The 25,530-nt window shown below is 52.6% G+C and overlaps 8 protein-coding genes across 21 annotated transcripts in view; all 8 read right to left on the bottom strand.

Annotated features, from left to right (window-relative positions):
- Positions 1-519, bottom strand: part of ABB37_02095 (hypothetical protein) — a gene marked incomplete at its 3' end in the record, with an annotated part of 3,193 nt that extends 2,674 nt beyond the window's left edge. Inside the window, exon 1 of the mRNA XM_015798899.1 lies at positions 1-519. This exon is cut by the window's left edge and continues 2,674 nt beyond it.
- Positions 520-1,233: 714 nt separating this feature from the next.
- ABB37_02094 (hypothetical protein) lies at positions 1,234-3,869 on the bottom strand (the record flags this gene model as incomplete). Of its 2 annotated transcripts, none has more annotated exons than XM_015798897.1 (1): positions 1,234-3,869. In XM_015798897.1, exon 1 carries the CDS (start codon positions 2,392-2,394, stop codon positions 1,234-1,236), a length of 1,161 nt encoding a protein of 386 aa, XP_015662375.1. In that variant the 5' UTR covers positions 2,395-3,869. The 2 variants fall into 2 exon arrangements, with proteins under 2 accessions (XP_015662375.1, XP_015662376.1); XM_015798898.1 differs by having other exon boundaries at positions 1,234-2,827.
- Positions 3,870-4,458: 589 nt separating this feature from the next.
- Positions 4,459-5,678, bottom strand: ABB37_02093 (hypothetical protein; the record flags this gene model as incomplete). 2 transcript variants are annotated; one of them, XM_015798895.1, is made up of 1 exon in its annotated part: positions 4,459-5,678. In XM_015798895.1, exon 1 carries the CDS (start codon positions 5,434-5,436, stop codon positions 4,459-4,461), a length of 978 nt encoding a protein of 325 aa, XP_015662373.1. In that variant the 5' UTR covers positions 5,437-5,678. The 2 variants fall into 2 exon arrangements, with proteins under 2 accessions (XP_015662373.1, XP_015662374.1); XM_015798896.1 differs by having other exon boundaries at positions 4,459-5,648.
- A 963-nt stretch (positions 5,679-6,641) lies between these two features.
- Positions 6,642-9,616, bottom strand: ABB37_02092 (hypothetical protein; the record flags this gene model as incomplete). 2 transcript variants are annotated; one of them, XM_015798893.1, is made up of 1 exon in its annotated part: positions 6,642-9,616. In XM_015798893.1, exon 1 carries the CDS (start codon positions 8,988-8,990, stop codon positions 6,642-6,644), a length of 2,349 nt encoding a protein of 782 aa, XP_015662371.1. In that variant the 5' UTR covers positions 8,991-9,616. The 2 variants fall into 2 exon arrangements, with proteins under 2 accessions (XP_015662371.1, XP_015662372.1); XM_015798894.1 differs by having other exon boundaries at positions 6,642-9,097.
- A 1,695-nt stretch (positions 9,617-11,311) lies between these two features.
- ABB37_02091 (hypothetical protein) lies at positions 11,312-12,150 on the bottom strand (the record flags this gene model as incomplete). Of its 4 annotated transcripts, none has more annotated exons than XM_015798889.1 (1): positions 11,312-12,150. In XM_015798889.1, exon 1 carries the CDS (start codon positions 12,008-12,010, stop codon positions 11,312-11,314), a length of 699 nt encoding a protein of 232 aa, XP_015662367.1. In that variant the 5' UTR covers positions 12,011-12,150. The 4 variants fall into 4 exon arrangements, with proteins under 4 accessions (XP_015662367.1, XP_015662368.1, XP_015662369.1 ...); XM_015798890.1 differs by having other exon boundaries at positions 11,312-12,135; XM_015798891.1 differs by having other exon boundaries at positions 11,312-12,130.
- Positions 12,151-14,136: 1,986 nt separating this feature from the next.
- On the bottom strand, positions 14,137-19,711 carry ABB37_02090 (hypothetical protein; the record flags this gene model as incomplete). Its single annotated transcript, XM_015798888.1, has 1 exon — positions 14,137-19,711. The coding sequence occupies exon 1, from the start codon at positions 17,500-17,502 to the stop codon at positions 14,137-14,139; it is 3,366 nt and encodes a 1,121-aa protein (XP_015662366.1). The 5' UTR covers positions 17,503-19,711.
- A 2,675-nt stretch (positions 19,712-22,386) lies between these two features.
- ABB37_02089 (hypothetical protein) lies at positions 22,387-23,681 on the bottom strand (the record flags this gene model as incomplete). Of its 5 annotated transcripts, none has more annotated exons than XM_015798883.1 (1): positions 22,387-23,681. In XM_015798883.1, the coding sequence occupies exon 1, from the start codon at positions 22,969-22,971 to the stop codon at positions 22,387-22,389; it is 585 nt and encodes a 194-aa protein (XP_015662361.1). In that variant the 5' UTR covers positions 22,972-23,681. The 5 variants fall into 5 exon arrangements, with proteins under 5 accessions (XP_015662361.1, XP_015662362.1, XP_015662363.1 ...); XM_015798884.1 differs by having other exon boundaries at positions 22,387-23,167; XM_015798885.1 differs by having other exon boundaries at positions 22,387-23,146.
- Positions 23,682-24,795: 1,114 nt separating this feature from the next.
- Positions 24,796-25,258, bottom strand: ABB37_02088 (hypothetical protein; the record flags this gene model as incomplete). 4 transcript variants are annotated; one of them, XM_015798879.1, is made up of 1 exon in its annotated part: positions 24,796-25,258. In XM_015798879.1, the coding sequence occupies exon 1, from the start codon at positions 24,997-24,999 to the stop codon at positions 24,796-24,798; it is 204 nt and encodes a 67-aa protein (XP_015662357.1). In that variant the 5' UTR covers positions 25,000-25,258. The 4 variants fall into 4 exon arrangements, with proteins under 4 accessions (XP_015662357.1, XP_015662358.1, XP_015662359.1 ...); XM_015798880.1 differs by having other exon boundaries at positions 24,796-25,246; XM_015798881.1 differs by having other exon boundaries at positions 24,796-25,186.
- Positions 25,259-25,530: the final 272 nt, after the last annotated feature.

Here is a 25,530-nt window from a genome sequence, read left to right as displayed (position 1 = left end):
TCTTTTTAAGGATCCCATGGGTCCCTGTCGTGGGAGGGACCGGGGGTGGGCGGGTGGATTTCAGCGAAAAACCGGAGTTTCTCTCGATGCTGAAAACAACTGTGCCAGGCAAACCAGAATACGGAAGAACCAGGATTCAGGAGGTAATAGAAAAGGAGAAGATAGTTTAGAGCATTACCCTAAATGACCGAGATCCGCCAATCCTCCGCTGCCAATCACATTCAACTCATTTTTTCCGTCCCTTCCATTCCCCTCGCAGGCTCACAAAAAAAAATTGCTTTGCAGCCGCTCCTTGTTGATCGTTAATGTAAAATAGAAAAACAGAAGAACGACTGTACGCAAAAGAAAGTGGAAGACAGGCGCAGTTGAGGAATGAAGAAAGAGGCGGGAGAAAAAAAACCCGGCTATTTTCGCCTGTGTTCGTTTGATTGGATAACTTTCATAGAAATGCCAGCAAGAATGTGTGCATATTCCTCGTTGCGCGGCGAGCTCACCTGATCGACGCGCCGAAGCACAGCTGCGTGCGCACCGACACAGATAAGAAGGAAAAGGGTTTGATGTAAGAAGGAGGGGGGGGGGAGAAAGCGACGAGTGATAACAACGGGCGGTGCTTGCGCAAATGCGCCAGCAACAAAAACAAGCTTTCTTCGCACGACGCTTGCGATCATAAAAGACAGGCCCCAACAACCCATCAGGCGAATCTCTCCTCGCTTCTTTTTTTTTACTCCGTTCAGTAGTACGTAAAAGCGAAATAAAAAACAGAGTTGTGAGACAAGCGGAAGAACAGCGCGCGAAGGCGTCGGTGTAGTTCTGCCACTCGCTCTGCCACACAAGTAGGAGTCACCAAAACCCCACTGTGAAAACACACGCACAGGGTTTTGGATAGACAGTTATAAATTCGTAATGTGAAAGCGATTCGCAACCGTGTTGGAGGCAGCTCTCATGAAAAAAAAACCCAAGGGGGGAGGTGGGCAAAAAAAAAACCCTCAGAAGTAAAAGAAATGGAGAGAGTAATGTACAACTGCGGCCGCTACGCCGCTACCGCAATAAAAGGCACAGAAAAAAAGAAAGGGAGGAAAAGAAAGAGGCGCATTGGGGCAGCCCTCACCGCTGCTGTCAATACTCTTTAAAAAGAAAAAAGGGGACTCATCACAAAGCGTGCGTCATTGTAACGCACGAGACAAAAGGTCAGCAGTGAAAAAAAAAAGGGAAGGAGAGGTTTGAGAAAAGGCCCTATCCATCAGCGACAAGAAAGTTATGCCGCTGCTGACGCCGTCGTGCGCGCCGTAGCAACCGTTTCGCGGCCTCGATCTTTTTCACCTCCTCCACGTCCTCCGCGCTACCGCCGGCTGCCACGGCTTCTGCAGCTGCCGTGTCACGCACCATCATCTGGGGCTCCCGCGTACCCCAGCGATGTTCCCGACTTGAGAGTTCCCTGTCCTCCCTCCCTCCCTCCGTCCCCGGCGAGTTGGAATGGGAAGGCACGTTTGAAGTCTGTCTGGAGAGCTTCCCCTCCGTTTCTTCTGCTTGTGGCGCATGAGAGAGCAGAGGTGGCTGCGGTGGCGGTTGCAGCCGCAGCAATCGCCGCTTGCGGATCGACAACACCTTTTCCTGTAACGCGAGCTTCTCAATCTGACCACGAACCGCGGTAGAAAGTCCAATGTGACTCGACACCAGCGCCACCCGCTCCTTCTCCTTCACACTGTAAAGGCCGTCCGCTACGCATGTGCACACAGCATCGTAGATCAGCACACGCGCCATCGAGGAGGGAAAAGTGGCCGGAGACACGAACGACAAGATCGACTCGATGGCCGCGGCGTCATCCGCTGCCTCCCGTTGATGCCTTCGGAGCGCAGCGGCGGTGCTCTCCGGTGGGGACGGCGGTCCCGCCGCGCAGGGCCGCTCGCCCTCCGCCTCCTCCGCCTGTCCGACCTCGCTGCCAGGACGACTGCTACGACTGTTGTTGTCATACGACGGATTATACTGCTGATGGTGACGCAGTGGTAGAGGTGGTGGCAGGTCCTCCGTCCCGCTGCCCAACATCAGCGCCATTGTCGTCTGCACCTCCTCCTCCGACTCCCCCGCGAGTCCCTCTAGCATCCGGTTCATCGGGAGGGCGTCGACGAACTGCAGCAGTTCAAGCTTGGTGAGGTTATCCTGAGACACTTTGGAAGGGAGGAGCAGCTCAATGAGTCCGTGGAGGTAGCGGCCTTCGCGCACCTCCAGGCCATGCCCGGTCGCGCACAGCAGGATTGTTTTAACGTAGACGTACGGCATGTTGTACGCTCCCAGGTTGGCGCTGTACTTGGAGCCGTAGAGCGCTTCGATAAGGAAGGCGCAGCCCACGATGGGGGTGTAGCGACTACTACGCGCGGGCCTCGATAGCTTGAACATCTTGCCGTGATCGCCGTGTTTTCTTTCGTTTTGTAAATATACAGGAAAGCCTCCGCCGCCGTTGGGTTTGTAAGCGCAAAAAATAATCTAAAGGAAGCCGTAAAGCGCGGAGGTTATGCATATCGCGTAGGAACGATTCTTTTTACTGGGAGCACGACCCGTCACGCAAGCACAACAACAAAGCCGAATAATAATAATAACACAGGAAGCGATGCTTCTACCGTTTTTGAAACAAAAAAAAGGTGAGAGGGTGATATTGCACAGCAAAAGAAGAGAAACCTATCCAACGTTGTCATACAACTCGTGCAGCGTTCGTGAGAGGTGAAGGTCTGCTTCTGAGTTTATCTAAACATATGCAGTGTCTCCTGTTCTAGTCTGTGGCGTTGTCTTCGACAGCTAGGAAAAACAAAGAAAGGCAACCGTACGAGCCGCTGAGTGACGAGAACGAAGGGTTGTTTCCAAGCGTAGACAAGAGAAGAGAAGGAAGGGGAAAAGGCGGAAAAAAAAATTTCGGGAATTATTTTGCATTGGAGTTTTGACGTGTTCCCTGGTTGATGCTCTTGTGTCGATGAAGCATGCTGTGCCGTGCGCACTACCACACTGTGTTCTTGGAAGGAGGGGGTAGAGGGAGAGAGAGAGAGAGACCAGCTCGAAAAGCCACTACGACTGTTTCATCGTCGTGACTTTTTTCTTCTCTTAATCCACGAATGATGGCAGCGGCAACAATGGCGTGGAAGACCGAGGTGTGTGATTTACGACGTTGGTCCCATTGATGGATTCGTGTACGTTTTCCCTCCCTCCCTTTTCCTCTTCTTTCTCGTGTGCCGAGTCGATTCGATGTTAACACAGCGGACGCCTTCCGACGTACGCGCCATAGGTGCGAGAAGAACGGGGTAATGCGGTGTCCCCGTGGCCCCTGCCACGAACGAAGCGAAAAGGAAAAGAAAAAGAGATGGCATCTCTGAAAACCAAGTAGAAGTGACGAAGGGGGAAAAAAAGACACGAAAGTGAACGAGATGACTTACATATATATGTGTATATGCACTTCATGAAAAAGAAAAATACAAAAAAAAAAGAAGTTTCAAACAGAGGGAAAAAATACATTAATAAAAGAGAGGCGGCGTACGTGATGCGCATGCGTTGCCGCCCACACACGTGCGTGGCAGCGAATACCTGCCGCAGGCTCGCATCGTAGACACTGAACATTTTGTGGGTAGGCGAATAGCTAGTTTTGCATTTTATTTCTTCGTCGTCTTTTTTGTGTAAACCGCATTATTGTTTTGCCAGTTTCCTTCATACCTTCCTCCAACTCATACAATTGCATATAAACAACCTCCATACATACTTTAATACGAATAGAGAGGAGAGGGAGTCCATCTATGAGAAAAAACAAAAAGCGAGACAACTGGTGAGCTGATGAGGCTCAAACAAATAGAAAAGAATAGGAAATGGAAGAGAGTAAAGCGCACCACGCTGGTACGCACGAGAAGAGCAAGAAAAGGAGGGAGAGAAAAGGGGAGAATAACGGCGAAGCGCAAGACAAAAGATGCCGCCGCTGCCACAAACTCTCTCTCTCTCTCTTTGAAGCACCAGCAATAAGGCAAGAAGAGAAAAACTTCGCTGACGTTTGTGATTGCGCGGGGTCTTTTACGCACAATGACACCACGAAACACGTACTCACTCACGCAGATAGAGAGAGAAACAAAAAAAAGGTCCCATGGAAAGGACACGCCTTTTACGTCTCTCGCACCGGGACGGACACCATGAAAGATAGCAAAAAAAAAGAAAATGAAAATGAAGACCATATAGGCAAGCCCACCTTTTCGATACCAAACGACCCTCCGCACAGTACATCAAAACGTTTCTTCAGAGACCACATTTCACTGCTCTCCCTTTGCAGCCACGGATGCTGTGGAGAGCGTACCGCCTGCGTCAGCGACTGCACAGTCGATCCATATCACACACACACAGTGCTGGTATTCTGAATGCGTCTACGTCTGCTTGCTCGTCTTTCATTTTTTCTGCAGTGAAACTTTTTTTTTTTAATCACGAAGCAAGCGAATCCTAACTCACCTTTTCGGGGGCCTCAATTTCGGCCCACATGGCGTCGCTCGTGAACTCAACCCTCGCGTTGCCTGTCGAGTCAACGTTAGCGGGGGCGGAGCGGCTGCGCGTCCGGCTACGCGTCGGGGTGTCGATGTAATCAATCGTCTCCGCTATCTCACGGTAGTACTCGACCACCGTGTCCAAAAAGACCTCCGTCGACTCGGCCGCAAACTTCTGCGTTTGAGCCATGAGGTCCTCGTACTGCCCATCAAACTCCTCCAGCTCCGTCTGGTAGATCCTCTCCTTGCTGTCGCGGTTGGAGACGAGCGTGGAGTGCTTTTCGTCCATCATGAGGTCCTTCCCTTTCTTGGAGTTTGCCTTCTCCCTCGCGGCCACCATCTTGCGGGCGCTCTCGCGCCTGAACATGCAGTCCACAGTCTTCTTCCCCTGTGTCGCCACACGCGCCTGCAGGGCGATCAATTTATTCACCTCATCCATCCCCTTGCGCTGCAGCGTGGTGCTGTACTTCGGGTACACCTTGGTGCTAAGGGCCTCCATCGCGTCGCAGAACTTCTTGGACGCGCTGAGGGCCTCCGCGGCCAGATCGCGGTCCATGCGAGCAGACGCCGGGGCAGCAGCGGGGGCGGTGACAGGATCTGACGCATCGTCTTGACGGACGGCCACCGTACTCACTTCATTCGATCCGTAAGGAGACGTGTCCGCACCCGTCATCGCACGGCGCGTTCCACTCACACCGCCGCCGCCGCTGTAGCTCATACAGGCCGTCACGGCGGAGTAGCCGCCCCCCACCTCCTTCAAACGCTGCGGTGTGCCCTCCATGTTCGTCATCGCCTTCGCTAAGTTGTCCTTCAGCAGCTTCAACGCATCCTTCAGCCGTTTCAGGTTCTTGAGGCGGTAGTCCAACTCGGGGTTCACATCGGCGATGCTCGCGCTTGGTTTGACGGCGCTTGATATTTTGCTACCGACCGTGCCCATTGCAGCGAAGAAGCGGCGCACGAAGGCGACGAGCGTGAAGAAATGAGAAGTGGGGTGAAGAAAAAGAAACTTTGAGTGTGTGTGTATTGGCTGCTGCTGCTGCTGTTTCTGCGGTCCTTCCTTCCGTCGAGGAGCTGGTGCGTTTGCAATGGGTCAATAATGGAAAGTGGGCGCAGTAGAAAGGGGGAAACACGGAAAAGCCGCACTCCGCTGCGTGGTGTTGCGGAAGATGGACAGCGACTTGTGCATAGCCAAAAGGGAGGGAAAAAAAGCAAGGCGAGATCAGACAGGAGAGCGCAAACAGAATGCAAGTTCCCTCTTTTCAACACAAACCGTAGGGAGTGGGGTGGGTGCTGCTGTTGATTTCAGGAAGACGAGTAGACAGACGCAAAAACGACTTGCATGCTTTCCGCCCCTTTCATTTCGTAATGCACTGAAGACGCGCACGTTTGTGGGAACCCTTCGTGTTTGCCCTAACGAAAAAAGGAAGCCGCAGCGTCGTTATTGCGGAAATGGAGGTCAACACACCCTGTGAGCACCGGACTTCGAGGGCCTACGTCGAGCGAAGCAGTCTCTCCCAAATGACGGAGTACAATGCACGTCGACGTAATGATGTCGTTTACCTTCCATGAAGAGAGCCTACAGTGCTCGGTCTGCAACAGCTGAAGTACCTCAGCCATGCAACAACGCGGGGATTTATATTTTTCTTTTGACCCCGCGCATTTTCTTTTTTTTTTTTGATCTGCGCCGCAGCAGCGCTGTTGTCATTTTCTGGTGTTTTTTTGTTTTGTGGTTACGTCAGGACAGGCGCTCCACGATTCCAAAGAACCAGCACGGAGAGCCACAACTCAAATGCTGGCGGAACGTAGGAAGGCGGGGGAGGAAGGGGGGGAGGGTACAAGGAGATGGAGGAACATAGAAGAAGCAAATAAATAAAAACGGGTACAAAGAGCCAACGTAAGATTCGAGGAGGACTTACAAACAAAAAAGAAGACGGAAAAGAGAAGACGAAAGAGCGAGGTGATATGGAGAAAGACAATGTATATCCACCTCGTGTACAAAAAGTGAAAGTGTGAGTAAACGGAAGTAAAACAACATAAAAGAAGAAAGCGCAGAGACAGCGCAGAGTAACGGAGGAGGATCAACACCAAAAAGAACAAAAGACGTGAAAAGAAACCAGAAAAGAAAAAGGCCTTGAAGTTATGTCAAGCAGGCTTGCACAGGCGCACGTGGCTGTCCTCCCAGCTCTGCGCCTCCATCCCGCGCAGATGCGGCGCGTAGGCTGGGCTGTCCAACGCGTAACTCGTTGACAGCGCGTGCGACCGCCCGGACACGCCACCCGTCTCCGACTCCCACCCATCGCCGTTCGAGTACGACTTTAAAGCCGCCGGTGTGGTCAGGCATAACGGATAGCCATGGCTGGCCATCGCGGCGTTGCTCTGCCCGTTGTCAGAAGAGAGGGTCGCCTGGAAGCTGTTCGCGTTGGAGTCGCCGTGGACGTGTGAGTTGGTGCTGGAGGAGAGCGTGGCGTCATCGGGAGGTGGGGCAGAGGCCATCAACGGCGCTGCTCGGGAGTTCGCAGCAGCAATAGGTGATGGAGGTGTGAGATTGGCCGGTAGTGTCGTTGACCGGCGTGTCGTGTTGCGGGACGGTTTCTGCGATCGCGGCTTCGGCTGGCGGTCTGCGGGGCCGCTGCTCTTCAACGCGGCGGGGTTCACGTGCTGCTGCTGCTGCTGCTGCCACTTCCGCTGCACCTCGCTGGGCCTGTCCGCCTCCGCCTCCATTGCCGCCATCAAATTCACGGGCTGGAGGGAGGACCGGGCGGTGTAGCTGACAACGCCTGTCACGCCGCCGCCGTCGCAATCGCCGTTGTCGAAGGGCTCCGTCGAGCGCGCACAAGCGAGGCGAAGCTGAGCCGCCTGAGACACCAGGACATCAGCACAACGATCATTGTGGCTGTGGTGGCTTGTGGGCGCCACGGTCACCGCACCGGAAGGGCTGCGGGCCTCCGTCACTGCCGTCGCTGGGGCTGCAGTCGCAGGTGATGCGGAACGATGCCCGCTTTGCTGGAAGGCCGGCGTGTTGCCCTCGCCGAAGGGGGCGCGCCCGGGGCTCAGCGTCACACTTTTCTCCACGAGCGCCGTCGCTGCTGGTGCTCGTGCGAGGGGTCCGCCTTTGGCTCCGGCAAAGGGGTTCGACGCTGCTGAGGCAGCCGCAACCCCCTTCGTCGGCTTCTGGATCACGGCCCTGTCGAACCGCGGCACCACCGGCATCGACTCCGTGCCGCTTCCCGTCGCGCCGGCAGCCGATCGCACGACCGACGTACCCGGCCCGCCGGGGAGCCATGCCATGGGATTCGGACAGGGAGGCGGCGGGGTCGGGTCCGGCTCGATCAGCCCAGCCAGGCGGCCCTGTGGCGAACGGGAAGAAAGCAGCCGCCTCTGCGGTGTACCGGGCGTGGACCAGCAGCTCATCGACGCAGCAACCGCAGCAGCAGCAGCAGCATCATCGTCGTCCAGCGCCCGTGCCGTTGGCGGGGCCTGCTCCGCCGACGGACCGCGATTTCTCCGGTTGGAGTAATAGCTCGTGAAGTTGTGCGAGGCGCCAGTGTTCCGCTGGTGGGCGTGGGACCCTGGCGATTTGCTGGGCGTACTCCGCATTGGCGTGACGTCCTTGAGGGCCTTGTCGAGCGGGGTGCTGGCGTTGCGAGAACGCAGCCGGTTCGCCACCTGGTCGGCCGGGGCAATCCCCAGTCGGCTGCCGAGGTCCTGCGAGGCGTTCACCATGTCCGCCACCGCCTCCGCTCCGTGTGGCGCCAGGCAGCTGACGACGTTCAAGATCTGCGCCAAGTACACCGCGTTGGCGTCGAGGAAGTCGTCCATGCTGTGCCCCGCCACATAGAGCTGACGCTGCATCAGGTCCTCGTACTCCGCGTCGAAGGCGCGCAGCTTCGCATCGTAGGCCTGCTCTCGCTGCCGCGCCGCTGCGGCCTGCTTCGCGTGCCGCTTACTCGCCGTCAGCGGCTTCCCCAACCGGACGTACTTCGCCTCTTTCTTCTGGACAATTTTCTTCGCCGCGACGGACTTCCGCAGCGCACACGCGACGCCCTCGCCCAACTCGACGGTCTTCTTTGCCCGCGACATCACGTCGTGCAGACGCGCCAGCACCGACTGGTGCACGCTCCCGTTGAACGCCACGTAGTGTTCCCCCTCGCGCAGGCGTTTCATCTCGCCGGAAAACACCGTAGCGGTGCCCTGCAGGTCGGCACCGTAGCTCTCCACCACACGGTTGCTGTTCATGGTCGAGCTCCAGATGGGGTAGGCTCGGTTCATGGCGCTGTGCGGGTTCGTGTTGTTCACGCACTGCGCCACCTCGTGGTAGCTCTGGCCGACGAGGGAGAGGCTGCCGGCCATTTCTCGCATTGCCTGAACGGTGCGAGAGATGTTCGTATCGAAGTGCTTCAACACCTTCGCGAAGAGCCTCACCCGCTCAAAGCGGAGGGAGAAGTCGTAGTTGCTGCTCGCCGGCGACGGACTCTTTGCGTGGCCAAACATTTCCTCGATGGGTGCGAGTGCGTCTCTCGATGTCTCTTATAGGGGAAGAGGAGGAGGGGGGAGGCCAATGAGAAGTCAACTTGTCGGTCGGAGCGCCGAAACGCACTGATGAAAAAAAAGAAAAAGAAGATCAGTAAAAAAAAAAAACGAAAGAGAAACACAAAGACGGATAAACGAAGGCGATGTGAAGGTGAGACGGGGAAAAACAAGAGACGAAGCACACAAGAAGAAACAACGAACGCCTTCGATGAGTGATGATGACTTGCTGTGAGTCGGTTCGTTGCGGCTCGCTGCAGCGCGCAGCTTAGGTATGTATTGAATCTCAGAAAACTACACTAAAGAGATTATAAGTAACACAATTTGATCGATTGCGTTTGATAGGGGTAACATCAACAAAGGAAAAAAGAAAACCTTGAGGACTCGGGAGAGTCTCCCCGGAAGAGAGGATAGTAAAAGGAAAGACACAAATAGCAAAAAAATAAATATTGATGTTACGAGAGCAACCGGTTTCGTGAGCAGGCTTGTGTATATGCGTGTGGTGTAGCGTAATCTGCTTTGAGAAAAAAAGCACCGCTAACCTTGTCTTTTGATTTCCTATTTTCGTTGTTGTTTTTTCCAGCCGGACTAAACACATTATTAAACAACAAAAAGGAAGAGAAGTGCGAGAAGCGGCGAGAGAGGGAAATTGAGACGAGAGCTTACCGGAAGACGTGCTTAACGAAGGAGTCCATTTACGTGCCCGTTTGTCGTGTGAGCAGTGAAAGGGCCACAGCACGCAAGTACGCCGTGAGCTCTGCAGACGGGAGAAGCCACAGTAGCAATTCAGCGTTGTTTTCCTTCACAGAAGGGTTTGCAAAAAACCGGAACACAAATAGAGGCAGATACGTTTTTAAATGTTCTTCCTGTTTCCTTTGGAGATGTTCGCTGTACATCTTCAAAGGCCTCAAAAACAAAACGGAGAACAAATGGTACGGTAAAGAGAATTCTCAAAAAAAAAAGAGAGAGAGAACGGAATACGCCACAGGAAGAAAACCGCAAAGAGCTTCTCAGCTATGACGCCCTCCGCCTGATCGCACACAGGGATACTTGTTCGTTGATGTTGGATCTCTCTCTCGGGGTTTTTCTTCTTTTGATTGGATCCGTGCTACTCTTCGATTGTCGTGGTTAATCGAATTCAAATTTCTGTGTTTTCTCTTTCTTTCTTTCTTTCGACACAAGAAAAGAGTGTAGATGAAATGAAAGGCGGAACCACAAATTCTGCGTGTTTTTCTTTTCCCGCATGAGAACGGAGAATGGATAACGCTATTAATAACCAAAAAGAAAAAATGTTTTCGCTTGCTTGCGGTTGCCCACCTGCCGGTTGCGCCCATTCCAACAGAGGCAGGTTTATCGCCGTAAATCAGTAACCAAGAATGCCCACGCATCGGCACGCGAAGAGGGGCAGACGATGCCGATGAAGATGGGAAAAGGAGGAGAGAAAGAAAAAGGCCTGGAAAAGGCACGACAAGAAAAAGTAGTCGTTCATTTCTTTTTTCCTCTCCACTACAAACCCACGTGCAGCTCGAGCAGGAAAAAAGGAAGATGCATCGTTACATGTTGCAACAGCGATTTCCATGTAGAAGACTGGGAAGCGAGGATCAACAGAGAAGCCACGAACGAATGCCAGCAGTAGTGCTGTAATACATCAATACAAACCACCGAACAATAACAAGAAAGCGCAGTATAAGAAAAGAAGAACAGATGAAACAGCGCTTCCGCTTCTCTTCACGGAGGGGACATATGAATTTTCAGCAAACCAACCTGCTGCTTTAGCGTTGATCTCAACTCTGCACCACGACGGCGAAGTTACGATGGCAGAAAACGATCGAAAGAGAAAACCAAAATATGCCGCCATTTATTCGTGTGTCCTTCGTTCTCTTCTATAATAAAAAGAAAAGGGGGAGAGAGGAGCAAAACGCACTCACGAAGAAGAGCCATCCCCCGCCTCCCCCGATCAAAAGCCTGTTCCGTACGTCGCCCCACTCCGAAAAAAAAAATGTGTTTTTTGTTGTTCTTTCCAATGTCCCTCTCTCTCTCTCTATGGTCAACGGAGGGTTTCTGCAAAGAAACATTTTGAAAGGCACACACACACGCAGATAAAAAAGACAATGAAAAGGCACGTTGCATCTGATCACCCTGTGATGAGGAAACCGAAAGGGCAGGTGCTCTCTCCTTCACCATAGCGCTTCGGCCGGCCACTGCAACGTGAAGAAGTAAGAAGAAGAATAATAATAAACCTGTGAAAGGATGTTCGGCTGCTCTGTCTTCATCTTTTTGTCCGTTTAAGAGCTGATAGTCTTCGAGAGAGAATTGTAGTACTTTGTGGAGTACTTGTCGAGGCCTGCAATGACGCGTTGCAGCGTCTTACTGCGCTGCTGCAGCAGATCACTGTAGACGTGGTTGTACCTCTGCGTCTCGGCGTCCAGCGTGATCTTCGCCTCATCGCGCTCTGCGACCTTCTTATTGAACTTCGGATTGTCAGAGATGCCTTGATTCTTCTTGGCCAGCTTCGTTTCCATCTCGCTCACCGCCGTGCGCCGCTTGTTGTACTTGGACGTCACCTCCTCGTACGTCGACCGCGACTTCTCCGCCTTCTTCACCGATTCTTTCAACTCGTCAATCGCCGCACTAATCTCTCGTGTGAAATCGTTCATGTAGGTCACAAACGTGTAGGTGTCCGCACCGGAGACGCTTAGGTTGGCGGAGGCGCGTTGCGACTTGCTGCCTCCGCGGTGATCGCCGCCCTGCCCCGCCATGTGTCGGTCCACCGAGGAGCAGAGTCGATCTGCCTTCTCGCGCAAATCGGGGCTTTCCTCGCCCTGCGCCAGCTCACGGATAGCGATCGCGATGCTCTCCATTGCCGTGTCGAGCTCCTTGACGGCGGCGAGGTACTTCTTGGAGGCGGTGTCGTACGTTGCACACGCGTGCTTCAGCTTCTTGATGAGCACGGAGTTCTCATCGGAGGGGTCGGACTTGGGCATGATGAATGATCACAATTCTCCTACTTTCATAGGGTGTGGGGGTTCTTTTTGTGTGTGTTTACTTACGGGTGCGGATGACGACAGATAAAGCAAGCTGGGTAATTATTATTTTTTTTTGCTATCCTGGAGATGCTCGACCTCGGAGAGAGTGTTGTGCCAAAGGGGAGAAACAAATATAGACATATATAAGATTAGAGGCGACAGAAGGAATTGCGTGAGTAAAGGAAGTGAATTCCGCGCTGCTTGTCTGCTTTCAATTGCCCAGAGGCATGGAAGTGACGCACAGCGCGCACGTAAGTCACTCGCTGAGGAGCAGCACCCTCGCTCACTCCCTCTCTCTTGATTGTCATCTTTTCTCCTCTTCTCCCTCCGCTGTCGCCGCTTCCACTGCGTCATTAAACAGAGTAAAAGGGAAGGTGGGGCGATAAGCGAGTCGACGAATTAAGGAAGAAAAGGAGAAGAAGATGGCGCAAGAGACAACAGATTTTAATAAGCATCCCTTGCATTCACTTTTAGCTCTTTTCTCTCTTTTGAATGATAAAGGCAATCAGGAAAATAGAAAACCAACCTTCAACACACGCGATCACAACCGGCGCCATACACTTCCAAATACATATATGTGTATCGATGTCCCTTGCGCTTTCTCTTGTTGTTCCTCCCTTGCCGTCGCGGAGAAGAAAAACGAGGATGAGCACGAACGAGCACCGCAGTGCCAGACAACGACGCTGAGTACAAAAAACGAACAGAGAAGAACAAAGAAGAATCGGAGATAGAACCAGAAAGAAGGACATCAGCGGCCGCGACAACACACTGCCTTCATTTTTGCGGATGCGCGTACAGCTACGCCACCACCCGGTTCGCACCGCCCTTAAACACATAAACAGAAGAAACGGAAAAAAAGATATCGTTCATAATGTGTAGACCGTCTCCGCGCGACACGATAAAACATTTTTTAAAGAAAAGATTGATCAACGCGCACCACACAGCGCCTTCACAACAAACGAAAGCGCCGTAAAGCAAAAATAGGTAAAGAAAGGTGTTCATCGCCGCATCCGCCGCAACTGTGAGAACACCTTTTTCTTTTATGGGAAAAAGAAAATGGAGAAAGAAGGAAAGAAGGAAAAAGAACGCACATCCTCCCTCAGTAAAGCACAAACGAACGCGCGTACTAACACCGACGTCTCTTCACAACAGATAGAGAGAGAGAGAGCTGTAGAACGACAGACAGATAGAGAATGAAGGATATAAGAGGGGGAGGGGGCCTGCGTAGGCGCGAGAAAGGGCGGAAACGGAGAAGCAAAAAAGACTACCATAAATAAATTAAAAAGCAGCCAGAATAAAAATAGAGAAGAGATTTAATGTGGCCATAGAAGATGCGGAAAAGGAAGAGAAAAAAAAAAGAAACTGAAACACGCACATACAAGGTAAGACAAACCACCATCATCACAAACCAAAAAAAAGCGCTAAAAAAGAAGGAAAGAAGAAGATCATCACGACCAACGCAGCTTAGAGAAGGGAACAAAACAAACAAATGTGCAAGCTTACTGCTTCATCGTGTGAAGCTTCTTAACGGTGTTCGTGAAAAACACAGATTTAGCATCCCAACTTGACATCGGGTGAAAAGGGCTTTTAAAAAAGAAAAAAGGAGAAAAGAAAAGAATGGGCAGCAGAGCTGTAAATGAAAACTCAGAAGAGAACAAAAACTATCTATCAAACCTCCTTTAAAAAGGAAAAGAAAACATGGAAATAGCCGTAACTCGGATCATCCACCTACACCGTCGCCTGAGAGTGCACCGGCACCGAATCGACCGCGAAATAGCAGAGCAGGAAAAGGAGGTAAAACAAACGGCAACACAAAGAGTAGCGAGAGCACCACAGTAGCAGGCTGTACAGTGCGGAAAAAAGAGGTGTTCCAACACTGCTAAATGCACAACGTTAAGAAAGACTGGAAACGAGCAACAGGCACAATGGATATGCCTCATACAAAGCGGCAGCAGAGAAGATGCAGCTTGCCCGCCTTCACTTTCCCCCCTCCCCTTTCCTTCCCTTCGCACATTACGCCGTTCCGTCGAGACAATGCCTCGCGCACACGCACACACAGGAAAGAAAAAAAAAGTATCTTTTCTCTAATTGGAAGGCTGTGCGGCGGCTTTCTTACTATTGTTGTTATTGCCTCCTCGATTGCTGCGCTGCCGACGTTTGTTGTTGCCACCACCACCACCGCCGCCGCCGCCGCTCTTCTCCCCGCTTCCTGTCTTGGCCGACGGCGAGGTTGCAGTGGAGACGGGAGACTTGTTCCCCGTTTGTCCACCACCCGTGTTGCCTACGACTGCCGGCGCCGCGCTGCTTGACGCGGTGGGCGAGGTATTCGTGTGATGGCTGTTTGCGTTGCCTGGGCCGCCCTTATTGGTATTATTATTATTATTCCCTTTGCTATTGTTGTTCGACTTCTGTGAATTGCCGGACCCTTTGGTGTTGTTGCCGCTACTACCGCTGCCGTTTGTCGTCGTGCTGGTCGGGGCGCCCGCCTCCGTCGGTGATCTCGCCGCCTCCTTCGCGCCCTGTGCACGAAGATTGATACCACTGCCGCTCCCCACAGCACCACCACTGTTTAGATTGCTGCTACTCGACGCATTCATCCCGTTCTTCGCCACTAAGCGGGCAAGGCTTCTGGTATTCGTATTATTCACGTTACTATTGTTATTATCCACGGTGCTTGGAGCGGCTCCCTTGCCGCCTGCGCCGCTGCTGCTGCTGCTGCCACCACCCCCTCCTCCACCACCACCCGTTGACGATGCCACATTCCCCTGCGCCAGCAACAAAATCGGCGAGACGGTAGTCGCCCGAGTGGGTGAGGTAGTCGTCGTCGTGCCCGACGCAGGCGGTGACTTGGACGTGGCGGATGGACCTTGCTCCTTCGCTAGCTTCGCCGCCAGGACGTTCCGAATGGTGACTGCCTCGCCTGATGCGAGGCGCGTCCGCAGCGGGGCAGCGTCGCTCGGCTTCGCGTTCAGCGCATCCGCCCGCGCTCGCGGCGGCGACCCCGCTGCCTCCGCCGGCCATTCAGCCCTGCCGTCGTGCCCGCAGACGAGCGGAATAAAGTAGGGGTGCCTCGGCGAGATGTCCAGCACCGGCATCGGCTGCTTCACCGCCTCCATCATTCCGGGCCTGCCAGGGGCGGGCACGACGGAGGCGAGAGACGTCGCCGTGGCCGCCTGCGTTAGCACGCCTGTCGCACCGCTGTACAGGTACTGATGCAGAAAGTAGGCGGTGAGGGTGAAGTCAGCGGCCACCATCAGCGTTACGAGCACGGGCAGGGGGCGGTGGGTTGACGGTGTGGTGCGCGACGGGGCCGGGGCAGCGGCGGCGGCGGCGGTTGACGTCTCTGCGCCGGTCGTGGTGGCCTGCATCAGCTGCGCCAGCTTGGCGCGGATGTTCGCCTCCTTGTTATTCTTATTCTGCCGCAGTGACAGCTCGATTTCGCGCTCGCCGTCGACGGTGGTGTGCAGCAGCTGGATAAACTCCGCCCACTCTTGCTCCGTCAGCGACTTCTGCGGGGGATAGTACTGAATGATGACATCCACGTCCATCACATCTAGCGCAGTGAACGCATCCCACGCGACGAGGGTGACCACCACGGGCGAGGCAGAGGGGGCAGCGTCGCCTGCGCCGCTGCTGGTGCTCGCCGCCCGTTCTGCTGCCTCGGAGCTGTTCAGGAACGATGAGTGGCATTGGTGCTGCGCAAGGACAGAATCCATGCGGCGAGTGGAGTAGACGAGATTCGGCGAGGCCTCCGTCACGGCCGGCGGGGTCGCACCGCTGGCATTGTTCGCTTTGCCGTTGGTGTTGCTGCTGCTAGAAGGGAACTCGCGACTCACGCCCCAGCTCGTGATGAGCGTGTTCAGCTGCGGCACCTCCTTGTTGTGCGTCAAGATCAGCACGCGGTGGTACAAGCCGCTGCGATCCGTCACGATGCGGCGCAGCTGCGCATCCTTGTCAGCGGTGCTCTGCGACAGGACAAGGCGGACGCCGAGCGACTCAGCCGGCGTGCTCAGCCCTTCCTGCGGCTGCGGCATCAACGACACCGCCGCGGCGCTGATGTACGTAGACGGCAGAAGTTGGTAGTAGCGGCGGCTGCGGCGACTGAGTAGGTGGCGCAGCGACGCCGGCAGCCGCGACACCGGGCCCCGGCAGATCCACAAGACGTGCGGCAGCAAGTGCGCCGCCGCACAGTAACGAGTGTGCTGCCGAGGCATGGCGGAGTGCAGGACGGCGTGGGCGTCGCGCCACTGCTGCAGCGCCTTTTCCGCGGAGGCGGTGCCGGCCGTCGTGGAGCGGCCAATCTCCTCGACGACCAGCGAGGTGATGTGCGGAAATACCCGCTTTGTACGCACGGCGGCGCTTTCCCTCTCCTTGTTCTCATTGCTGTCCTTGTTGCCTGCCTCTGCCTCGCCGCCATCTTCCGCGACGGCAACATCCACGCCGGTGTTCAGCAGCGTCACGAGGTTCCAGTTGAGGAAGCTGTGCGTCGTCGTGATGACGACGGAGGCGGCGTAGGGCCACTCCGTGCCTCTCTTCTTTACTTCGTCGTTTTTGCCGGCCTCCGCGTCCGTCTTGTCATCCTTTCCACCTGCGCCACCGGTGGCGGCGGAGGACGCGCCGGTAGGAGTACCAGCACCAGCAGAGCTGCCCGCCGCACTGACCGGCCGCACGATGAGCGAGGCAGGCGTCTTACTCCCAATTGCCATCGACACGTTCACACCGTAGTTGCACGCCTCGGCGAGAGCTCGGCACACCTTCAGCAGCTCCTCCGCGCTCGCCTCCGTCTCGGCAATGATCAGCGACACCTCCGGCGCCCAGTGGTTCGCATTCACCGGCAGCTGATGTACGCGGCCATCCGCCGCGGCGAGGACGTGGTGGCTGGCGTTGCCGACGCTGCTGTTGTACAACTGTGACGCCGTGAGCAGGCAGTGAAAGGAGTAGAGGGCCAGCAAGTTGCGGCACTCGTTGAGGGCTGCCTCCGTGTAGTACAGCGGTATAACGCCGTCGCTGTTCGCAGTCGTAGCTGTCGCGCCACTCGGCGACGGCGATGGCACGCCGCTGTTCGTGTTGTTGCCGCCGCCGCTACCAGAGGCGCCGCCCGCGGCGGACGTGGCGGCGATGGTGGACGGGCTCGTGTTGGATGAGTTCGCACCGGTGCCGCGCAGTGCCGCATTGTGATGCACCCACACCGCCGCCGCGCTGCCCACCTGACGGCTGCCTGTGGCGCAGCGCCCATCCACGATGACGTCGGAGAAGTCCGTTGCGGTTCGTCGCAGCACACGGACGAGGAGGGGGGTGGGGGCGATGAGGGACGCACCGCCGTTGCTGCCGGGGTTGCTGTTGTGTGCGGCAGCGGTGGCGGCTGCGGCGGACTGCAATGCGCTGGAGAGCTTCCGGTGCAGCGTGACGCCGGCCTCAGCGAAGGTACCCGCCTGATTCATTGCGGCCATCTAGCGTATGTGTGGATTTGTTTGTTCGCTTGCTTTTTTTTTTTTGAGGGGATTGCTTACTAAGTGCGGATGCCGTCCTCTTCTCCGTTGCGTCAACGTTCGCGAGAGGAAGACAAGCAACGAAGGGCGAAAACCCGAAGTAGATAAAACAAACAGTTGAAAGAACAAAAGAAGCACGTCAACAACAATAACAACAAAAACAACGGCGGAAAAAGGGGGAAAAAACGAAGCGCAGCACAGGAAAGAAAATATACAATAATAATTGGTTCGCGAAAACTCTTCCGCCTCAACAACAACAACAAAAAAGGGAGAGGAGAGAAAGAAAGGACGGCCCCCCACGTGTTTCCCTCTGGCTGATTCAAACCTACCCGCTCTCTCTCTCTAGCTCTTCCTCTCTTTTCGGCACCGAGGAAAGAAAACTGCCAAGACGGAAACCCGAAAAAAATCAGGAAGAGAAGATACAAAAAAACCCGATTAGCACAGTTCAAGAAACAAATATGCGTTGTGTCGCCGGTGGCTTTCGTTTCTTTCTTTCTTATTTTTCTTTTTTCTTTTGACTGAAGAAACACAAACACAACAGTTGAGAAAAAGCGGGTCGAAAGAGAAACGCTCTCTACTGCACGTGTCCAGAAAAATATTTCCTCGATAAAAACAAATCTAGGAAAAGAGAGAAAATTTTCAAAAGAAATCACCTTTATTAACTGCACCGCCTCCTTATTTATATCTCTCCTGTGTTTTGCTTTGCTTTGTTTTGTTTTGCGCGTGATTCGGCGGCACACCTTAGCGCCGCCCTTTGAACTGAACGACCCGTTCGTACAACTTAAAGGAAAAAGAAAAAAGGACAAGGCTCCTTCACCAAATTTAGAAATAAAGTGCGAAGCGTGAAGCGCCCGATCGGGGGAAGGGCAGGACCTGTAATTTAGAAGCTTTTCCTTTTCTTCTTCTCTCTTCACAATGGCAACGTCAATCCAGCTGCAACCGCAAGAGAGACAGCAGTAAAAGGGAAAGGGAAAAGAAACTGGCTGCTCTGATCAGCAGGTCAATCCTTTCTTGTGTGGGTGGGTGGGTGTTCGTTCTGCTGTTGCTTGCTTGGCACGTTTGTTTCGTTCTTTTGCGTTTTGCTTTCAGTGCAGCACAAAAAGAGCTGATGTGCCACTTCTCTTTTCCTGGGAATACAAAACCTGACAGATGAAGGAGAAATGTGGGCAGAGAAAAAAAAATGGTTTGCCCTTTTCTCTCGGTTCACAACGGAAAGCCGAAAAACGGAGAGCTGAAAGCGAACGTGAATGCAGTACGCTGACGCCAGAAGAAAAACAAAGAAGAGAAAGGCTTTCCTCCGAATCAAGGAGGCGCAGAAAAGTCCAATGCTTCGTTTCTTTCGCGGCTTTTGAGGAGTCGATCAGCGGCTGTTGTCGCTGTTGTTTTGGGGGAGGGAGGGGGGAGGAGGGTTAGAATAGCTGCCGCCGATGGTATCTTTGAACTTCGTACTGTACGCGACGTGAGAAAGAAGGGGGAAGGGGAGGGGCGTTGGTGACGGTACCTGCAGCAAACCACGCGAATACAAACACACACGCACACACGCGAAAGCACGGCTCTTAAACAAAAATGAAAAGGAAGAGCAAACCCCCCTGACCAGTCGTCCGTACGCAAGAGAGAAAGCGAAGCACGGGGCAAGAGAAAAGAAAAGAGACTTTGTTCGCTCCCACGACGGAGCAGCTCACACGAACTCTTGTTTTCTTCCTCTTCTCCTCTTTTTTTTTTAACGGCTTCTTCTTGACTTTGCTGCGAAAAAACGGTGATTCCTGTGTTTTCTCTCTTTCCTTTGCTGGCGCTACGCGAGGAGGTCGCCTACTGTGTTCGCCTCAACGGAGGAATAGAAGCGCAGACGAGCGCGAGGATGTTTCCTCCTCTCCTTTTTTTGTGGCGGGGGATGACCGTCGCGCGTGACGCCGGATGTACAGGAGAGATCAGTAGAAAACAATAATAATAAAAGAAATGGAATGGGGCTAAGAGGGTCGCGAGATCCACACGCAGTCCGTACGAGATCCTAACGTGCAGAGCTCAACAAGAGTAACCAAAAGCACACACACTGGCAAGAAGGCAGAGAGAGGGAGAGAAAACGACGATGCCCGAGGCTGGAAGGCAAGCCGAGTAAGATATATGTTTTTAAACTTTAAAAAACGATCAACAACCTAAGAACTACTAATCTGAGAGCGTAAGATTGTGCAGGTTCAGGTTGCATTACGCATCACCGTCGTTTCACAAGATCAGAAAAGAATTCAAGGAGACAATAAGGAAAGAGAAGGACAGCGAGAGATAATAAATAGATATATAGGTACATGTATGTACACGCATACATATGCACAGTAAAGAAATATTTTTGTTGGCTACGATACGTCTGTGAATGTTGGAGCATTCAAAGACATATCGGAGGTGCATGTATGAGTGTCGACATGTTTGCTGCGCTTCCTCTCTATCCGGAAGCCTGTGAGCCAAGTCAGCGACGGTCAGCTGCCGCAGCCGGATGGGCAATGCACAACACCAAGTACGTCTTGAACACCCACACACACACACACACACACATGAAGAAAAGTTTTCTTTTCATGAGGGAGAGGCCATCTTTTACCCTGGTTTTCCTTCACACAGGCTGCGCCTTGGCAACACTGGTCGTCCCTTGAAGAAAACATATATATGCTTTTCGAGACGGCAAGGGAGAGAAGCGGGTGCACTGCCGCCTTCAGCGCGTGCTGACCTCTTGACACCCCCTCTCGCCTTTCCTTTCGGGCTTTCAGCTCGACGAGCGTTTTACTTTTTATTTTCTTCGAATATATATTAGATCAAGATCACATCTGAATTGAGTTCTCTTCCATTTGATTTTTCTTTTCTTTTTTAAAGGGAACCGGGACCAAGCGGTCATTTCCTCTGCAGCTTTTGACTTCCCTGTCTTTTTTTCTTCTTCGCCGCGTTAACAAGCAACGAAGCCTGGAGGAAACCGGCTGAGTACGAATGCAGGCTAAAATAAACAAAAAAACATATATATATATGCATGTCACCTCTCCTATTTATGTTTCTTTCCTTTGAGAGAGGGGGGGAGTGATCATAAACGACAAAGCACATGCGCGTGCGATGAGCACCAAAAGCAATCACTCATGATAATAATAGTAATAATAATCAGAACTTCCATTTCTACAGGTTTGCTTGTGGTAGGCGGGTTCATGCAGCACGCACCCGCCTACCACAAGCAAACCGAGCCAAAAGAGGGCAAAAGAGAATTTCTACGGCGTTGTCACGAAAGCACGACTCTTCGCTGTTTCATCTTTTTCTTGTCTGGAAAGGAAACGACGACAGATCGGGCGGCACGAGAGAGAGAGAGAGAAAGAAAGAAAAGAAGAAAAAAGGAAGAGATGCCCACGCAGTGCCAACAACGAAGAAAGCCCCCAGAAAGATAGAAATATAAATATGTATTCGAGTCGCAAAGATGTGCATCTCGTAACGGCCCGCGTTTTCCGTTCGTCTCATGTTTGCTGATGATGTTGTCGTGCACCGCGTCGCGTTCGCGGGTGAGCTCCGATACGGCAGTCGCCTTTGACTTCAACGCCTCGTTGCTTGATGTTCACACCATCCCTTCCCCTTCTCTCGTACCACCACCACAACCCAGTCAGGTCGGGTATTCCCTCTTCCTCCCCTCTCAGGTTTCGGTTTTATCATCATCGCCCTTGCGTTTATCTACGGTGAAGACCCGAAGAGAAAAGTACAGAGGGAAGAGACAAACGGAAAAAGAGAAGAATGGGAAAGAGCGGGAGAGGCGGCGTGGCTTGTACTAATGCAGAGAGCACACCGAGACGAGAAACCAGAAAAATGAGCTGATCGTGAATACAAGTACAATCGAACGTACGCATGTGCGCACAAAAACTCCCACACAATCCCACACACATAAACTACGTATTGTGATGCCCCGGGAGGTGCCAACCCCGCACACAGCTGGTCAGTCGGAGCGCAAGAAAGAAGAGCCACCGTCCCACAGTACACCGCCGATCCACGTGAAGTGGACCGGCTTCCACGTCTACGAGAAACAAAAAGAAAAGAGGTAAAGGAAAGGGGGACATGGACGTGAAAGGTTCTGCTTTTCATCAGTTCGACCCCGTCAAGATTTCGAATCAATACACACAATATTCCGCAAAATAAACAAAGAGAGAGAAGAGGGCCCATCAACACATCACGCCTCCGCTGCAATTGTGAGAGCACAAATAAAAATAATAATAAAAATGAGAAGCGAGAAGATGAAATACATGGGAGGATACGAACATCTAGGAAAAAGAACAAACGCGCTCAACGGGTCGAATGAACGTCGTTGGAGGAAAACCCCCTAAAGTGTCTCTGTGCACAGTTCTCGACTGATAAGAATAAAACAAAAAAAACTACGCATCAACAACAAAAATAACTTCCGCGTTGACGAGTTCAAAAGATCAATAGCTACGTTTCTTGAGAGGTTACGCAAACCCGTGAACGCGAACGGCTGTTTCTTCGGACAACGGTGCGACAGACTCTGAAAGCAAAAGCGAGGCGACTGTACGGAGGGGACCTGTGCTCCCTGACACCAACGTGAGAGCCAATAAGTAAATAAATAACGTAAGAATCATTTGGAGAACCTTTTCTTTCTTTCTAGGCATGCATGAAATGAAAAAGACGCGCAAGACGCCCGTGAGGGCAAAACCTTTTTATTGTTGGAAGTCCATACCTCACTAAACCGTTTGTTTGTTTGTTTGTCTTCCCTCTCAACCCGCCACTTGTCTTTCACCATCTGGTGGCGTCACCGAAGTCCGTAGGTGGTACAAACGGCGTTGTACCTCCAGCTCGCCCTTCTGCGTTCGTGTGGTGCGGCAGCTACGCGTTGTCGAGCCTCTCCTGTGCGTCCTGCTTCGCGTTGTCGAATTTCTGATCGGCAGCGTTCTCCCACTCATGCACCTTGTTCTGCACATCCTGCTTAAATTCATCTTGCCTGTTCTTCGCAGATGTCTCCCACTCCTTCTTCTTACTGTCTACCTCCTGCTTCAGCTTCTGCTCTCCGTCGTTCTTCCACTCCTCGCGCTTTGCCTCGGCGTCCTTCTCAAACTGGTCCCTGTGCTGCTTCACCTTGTCCTTGATCTCCTCCGTCTCCTGACCGGACTTCTGCCACTCAGCGCGCTGCGCGTCGGCGTCCTTCTCAAACTGGTCCCTGTGCTGCTTCACCTTGTCCTTGATCTCCTCCGTCTCCTGACCGGACTTCTGCCACTCAGCGCGCTGCGCGTCGGCGTCCTTCTCAAACTGGTCCCTGTGCTGCTTCACCTTGTCCTTGATCTCCTTCTCCGTCTCCTGACCGGACTTCTGCCACTCAGCGCGCTGCGCGTCGGCGTCCTTCTCGAAGTCGTCCTTACCCTTGTCGACATCTTCCTTCGCCGATGCCTTGATGTTGGAGCAGGTGGAACCCATGATGCTGGAAAGAAATATTAAAAAAAAAAAGAACAGGCCGGGAGGTGGTCTCGTGTGAGGAAGATGTCTGCAAATACAGAATGTAGATTTGGCAGTGGCGCAATCGTTGGTGATTAAAACTCCTTTGTTGTTGCTGTTGCTGTTGTAAGCTGGAAGAGCGATGCTGCGAAAAGCTCGTCATGTGTTATTGTGATCCAAGACAATAATAGAAATAATACAAGAAGGAAGAAAGGGAAGCAGCAGAAAAGGAGAAGTAGAAAACACATATAAAAAGAATAGCATAAGTTTGCCCTACCCGACAGCAGTCGCTTTCTTCGCTTCCTTGAACATACGAGAGGGTACTCTTCTTTTTAAAAAAAATTACATGCCCAAACCCGCTTTCCCTCCTGTTGTACGATTGCAGCGCGCATCGTCGTGGTCAACCATGAGGGTCTTTTAATATTATCCTTCTCCCCTTTTTCTTTCGGTTTTGTTGTTGTCGGGGAGGAGGGGTCGAGCTGCTTCCGCGCATTTCTTTCGTCCGCCTTGCTTGGTTGTTTGCCTGTTTGCTTGTTTGCTTGTTTTTAGTTCGTTCCTTTTTTTTTGGAGGTTTGGCTGTGTTTTCTGTCGGCTCTCTTCGCATCTCCCCAGCGTGCCGTAGACGCGACGCGGCAAGGGGGGGGGGACTCACCAAGCGGTGATGTGTATGAAGAATGGCGAAGAGAACGGCTCGCATTCACGAAAGAGAAGAAAGAAGAGAACAATTTAGAAATATATATTAATAGTAATAACAGTAATAACAGTAATAAACGAGACGGAGAGAGAGAGAGAGAAAGGTTAAAATCACCATTGAAAGGGAATACGGAGGGATATAATGCCGCACAGACGCAAAAAATGGAGTACAGGTAAAAGGGAAAAAACAAAGAAAGGAAAGGAAAGGGGAAACAAAAAAAAGACGGCACAAACACACACACACATACATACACGCACACCCACTCCCTCTATCAGCCGCGTGCAGGCACGACATGTAGGGATGCACGTGTCATGGGAAAGAGAACAAAAACAAAAGAAAACGCTGATTTCGCGTCTGCATGTATATGGTTTGCGTGTGTGTGTGCTTGCTAGAAAACAGTTTTATTTTCCATGTATTGTAAACGTACGCTGTTTTTTTTCCTCATTCTTTTTTTTTCTTCCCCATTTGAATGGCGATTTGTTTGTTTGTGCGGGTGCATGTGTGTAGGGCGGGGGGCAGAGGCGTTCTGGTCCGCGACGGTCCTCCACCGTATAATGCGAGAAACCGCGGTTACGCCGCTCGTCATGCAGGACCCCCCCCCCCCACTGTTTACTGAGAAAAGAGAAAGGGAGAGAGAGAAAAACATATAAAACAAAAAAAAGAGAAGGAAATGAAAACGCTCGGTTGGGAGGGTGTTGAGACTTGTGTCCCGAGAAGGAGAGGAAAAAAAAGCAGCACGCTCGAAGTCACCTCAAAAAGAAAACTCTATGTAACCTGCTGCAGGAGCTGACAAAAAAGAAGAAGGGGAAAAGGCCTGCGGTCGTGTAACAGCAAAACGCGTGTGAGTACGGTCAGTCTTCTCTGGATCGTTTGTTTGTTTGGTGCTTCTTTTTCCCACGGCGGATGGGGCGGCGGTGGTGGCGAGCGGCGTTTGTTTTGTTGGGTTGGTTGGGCTTTTGGTTTTGTTGTTGTTTGTTTTTTTGCAGCGGCGGCCGGACGAGCGGTGTTGATTGGCGCCCTCTATCCCATCTTCTGGTGCCGCACAATGGTAATCCCCCCGCTCTTCGCTCCCACTGCTCCTGAAGGCCCCCGCCACCTCCTACGTCGTCGCTCTAACTCGCTTCGTCCGCTGCCTTCCTCTGCTGCTGGAGTTCTGCCTCCACCTTCTTCTCGTCCGCGTGGAGCTCCGCATCTTCCTTCTGCCTCTCCGCCTCCTCCTTCTTCTTCTCCGCCTCTTGCTTGTTATTCTCCGCCTTCTCCGCGTTCTTCTGATCGTCCTTCGCCCTGGACGACTTGTCAGAGAAGCAGTTTCCCATGATTAGCAGGCGAAAAGGATGGGGTGGGGTGGAGGGGGTATCAGACAAACACAAGAGGGAGAGGGATGAGTACGCGGACGCAGCAGAGAACGGCTTCCTGTATAGTATGAAGTCGAGCGACGGTGTGGGTCGAAGGATGTGGGGGGGAGAGAGGGGGATAGGGTGAAAGCGAAAGAACTGAAGATCTTTTATATTATTAAAGGTGACGAATATTTAGAAACAAAGAAAAGGGGTAAATAGTTGTTCCACGTGTTGATCGGAGTGAAGAGAGGAGGAGGGAGAGAAAAGGAGAGAAAAGGAGAGAAAAAGGACTACGTGAACGATGCTTAGCTGCAATGATGTTTACGCTGTAAGCCGCACACAACAAAACAGATCCAAAGCGCTACTTGCCGCAGAAAGCGCAATGGTACTCTACTCGACAGCCAGTCGCACGTGTCGCATAACAAAGCGCGCGTGGTTGATTCTAATCAAAGGAACCAAATGTTTTGCTATTGTTGTTATTGTTGTTTGGAAGCAGCAAAACTTTTACCT

This window comes from Leptomonas pyrrhocoris, assembly GCF_001293395.1.
Source record: "Leptomonas pyrrhocoris isolate H10 chromosome Unknown, whole genome shotgun sequence".
Classification (NCBI taxonomy): Eukaryota; Euglenozoa; class Kinetoplastea; order Trypanosomatida; family Trypanosomatidae; genus Leptomonas; species Leptomonas pyrrhocoris.
This window is presented reverse-complemented; position numbering and strand designations above follow the sequence as displayed.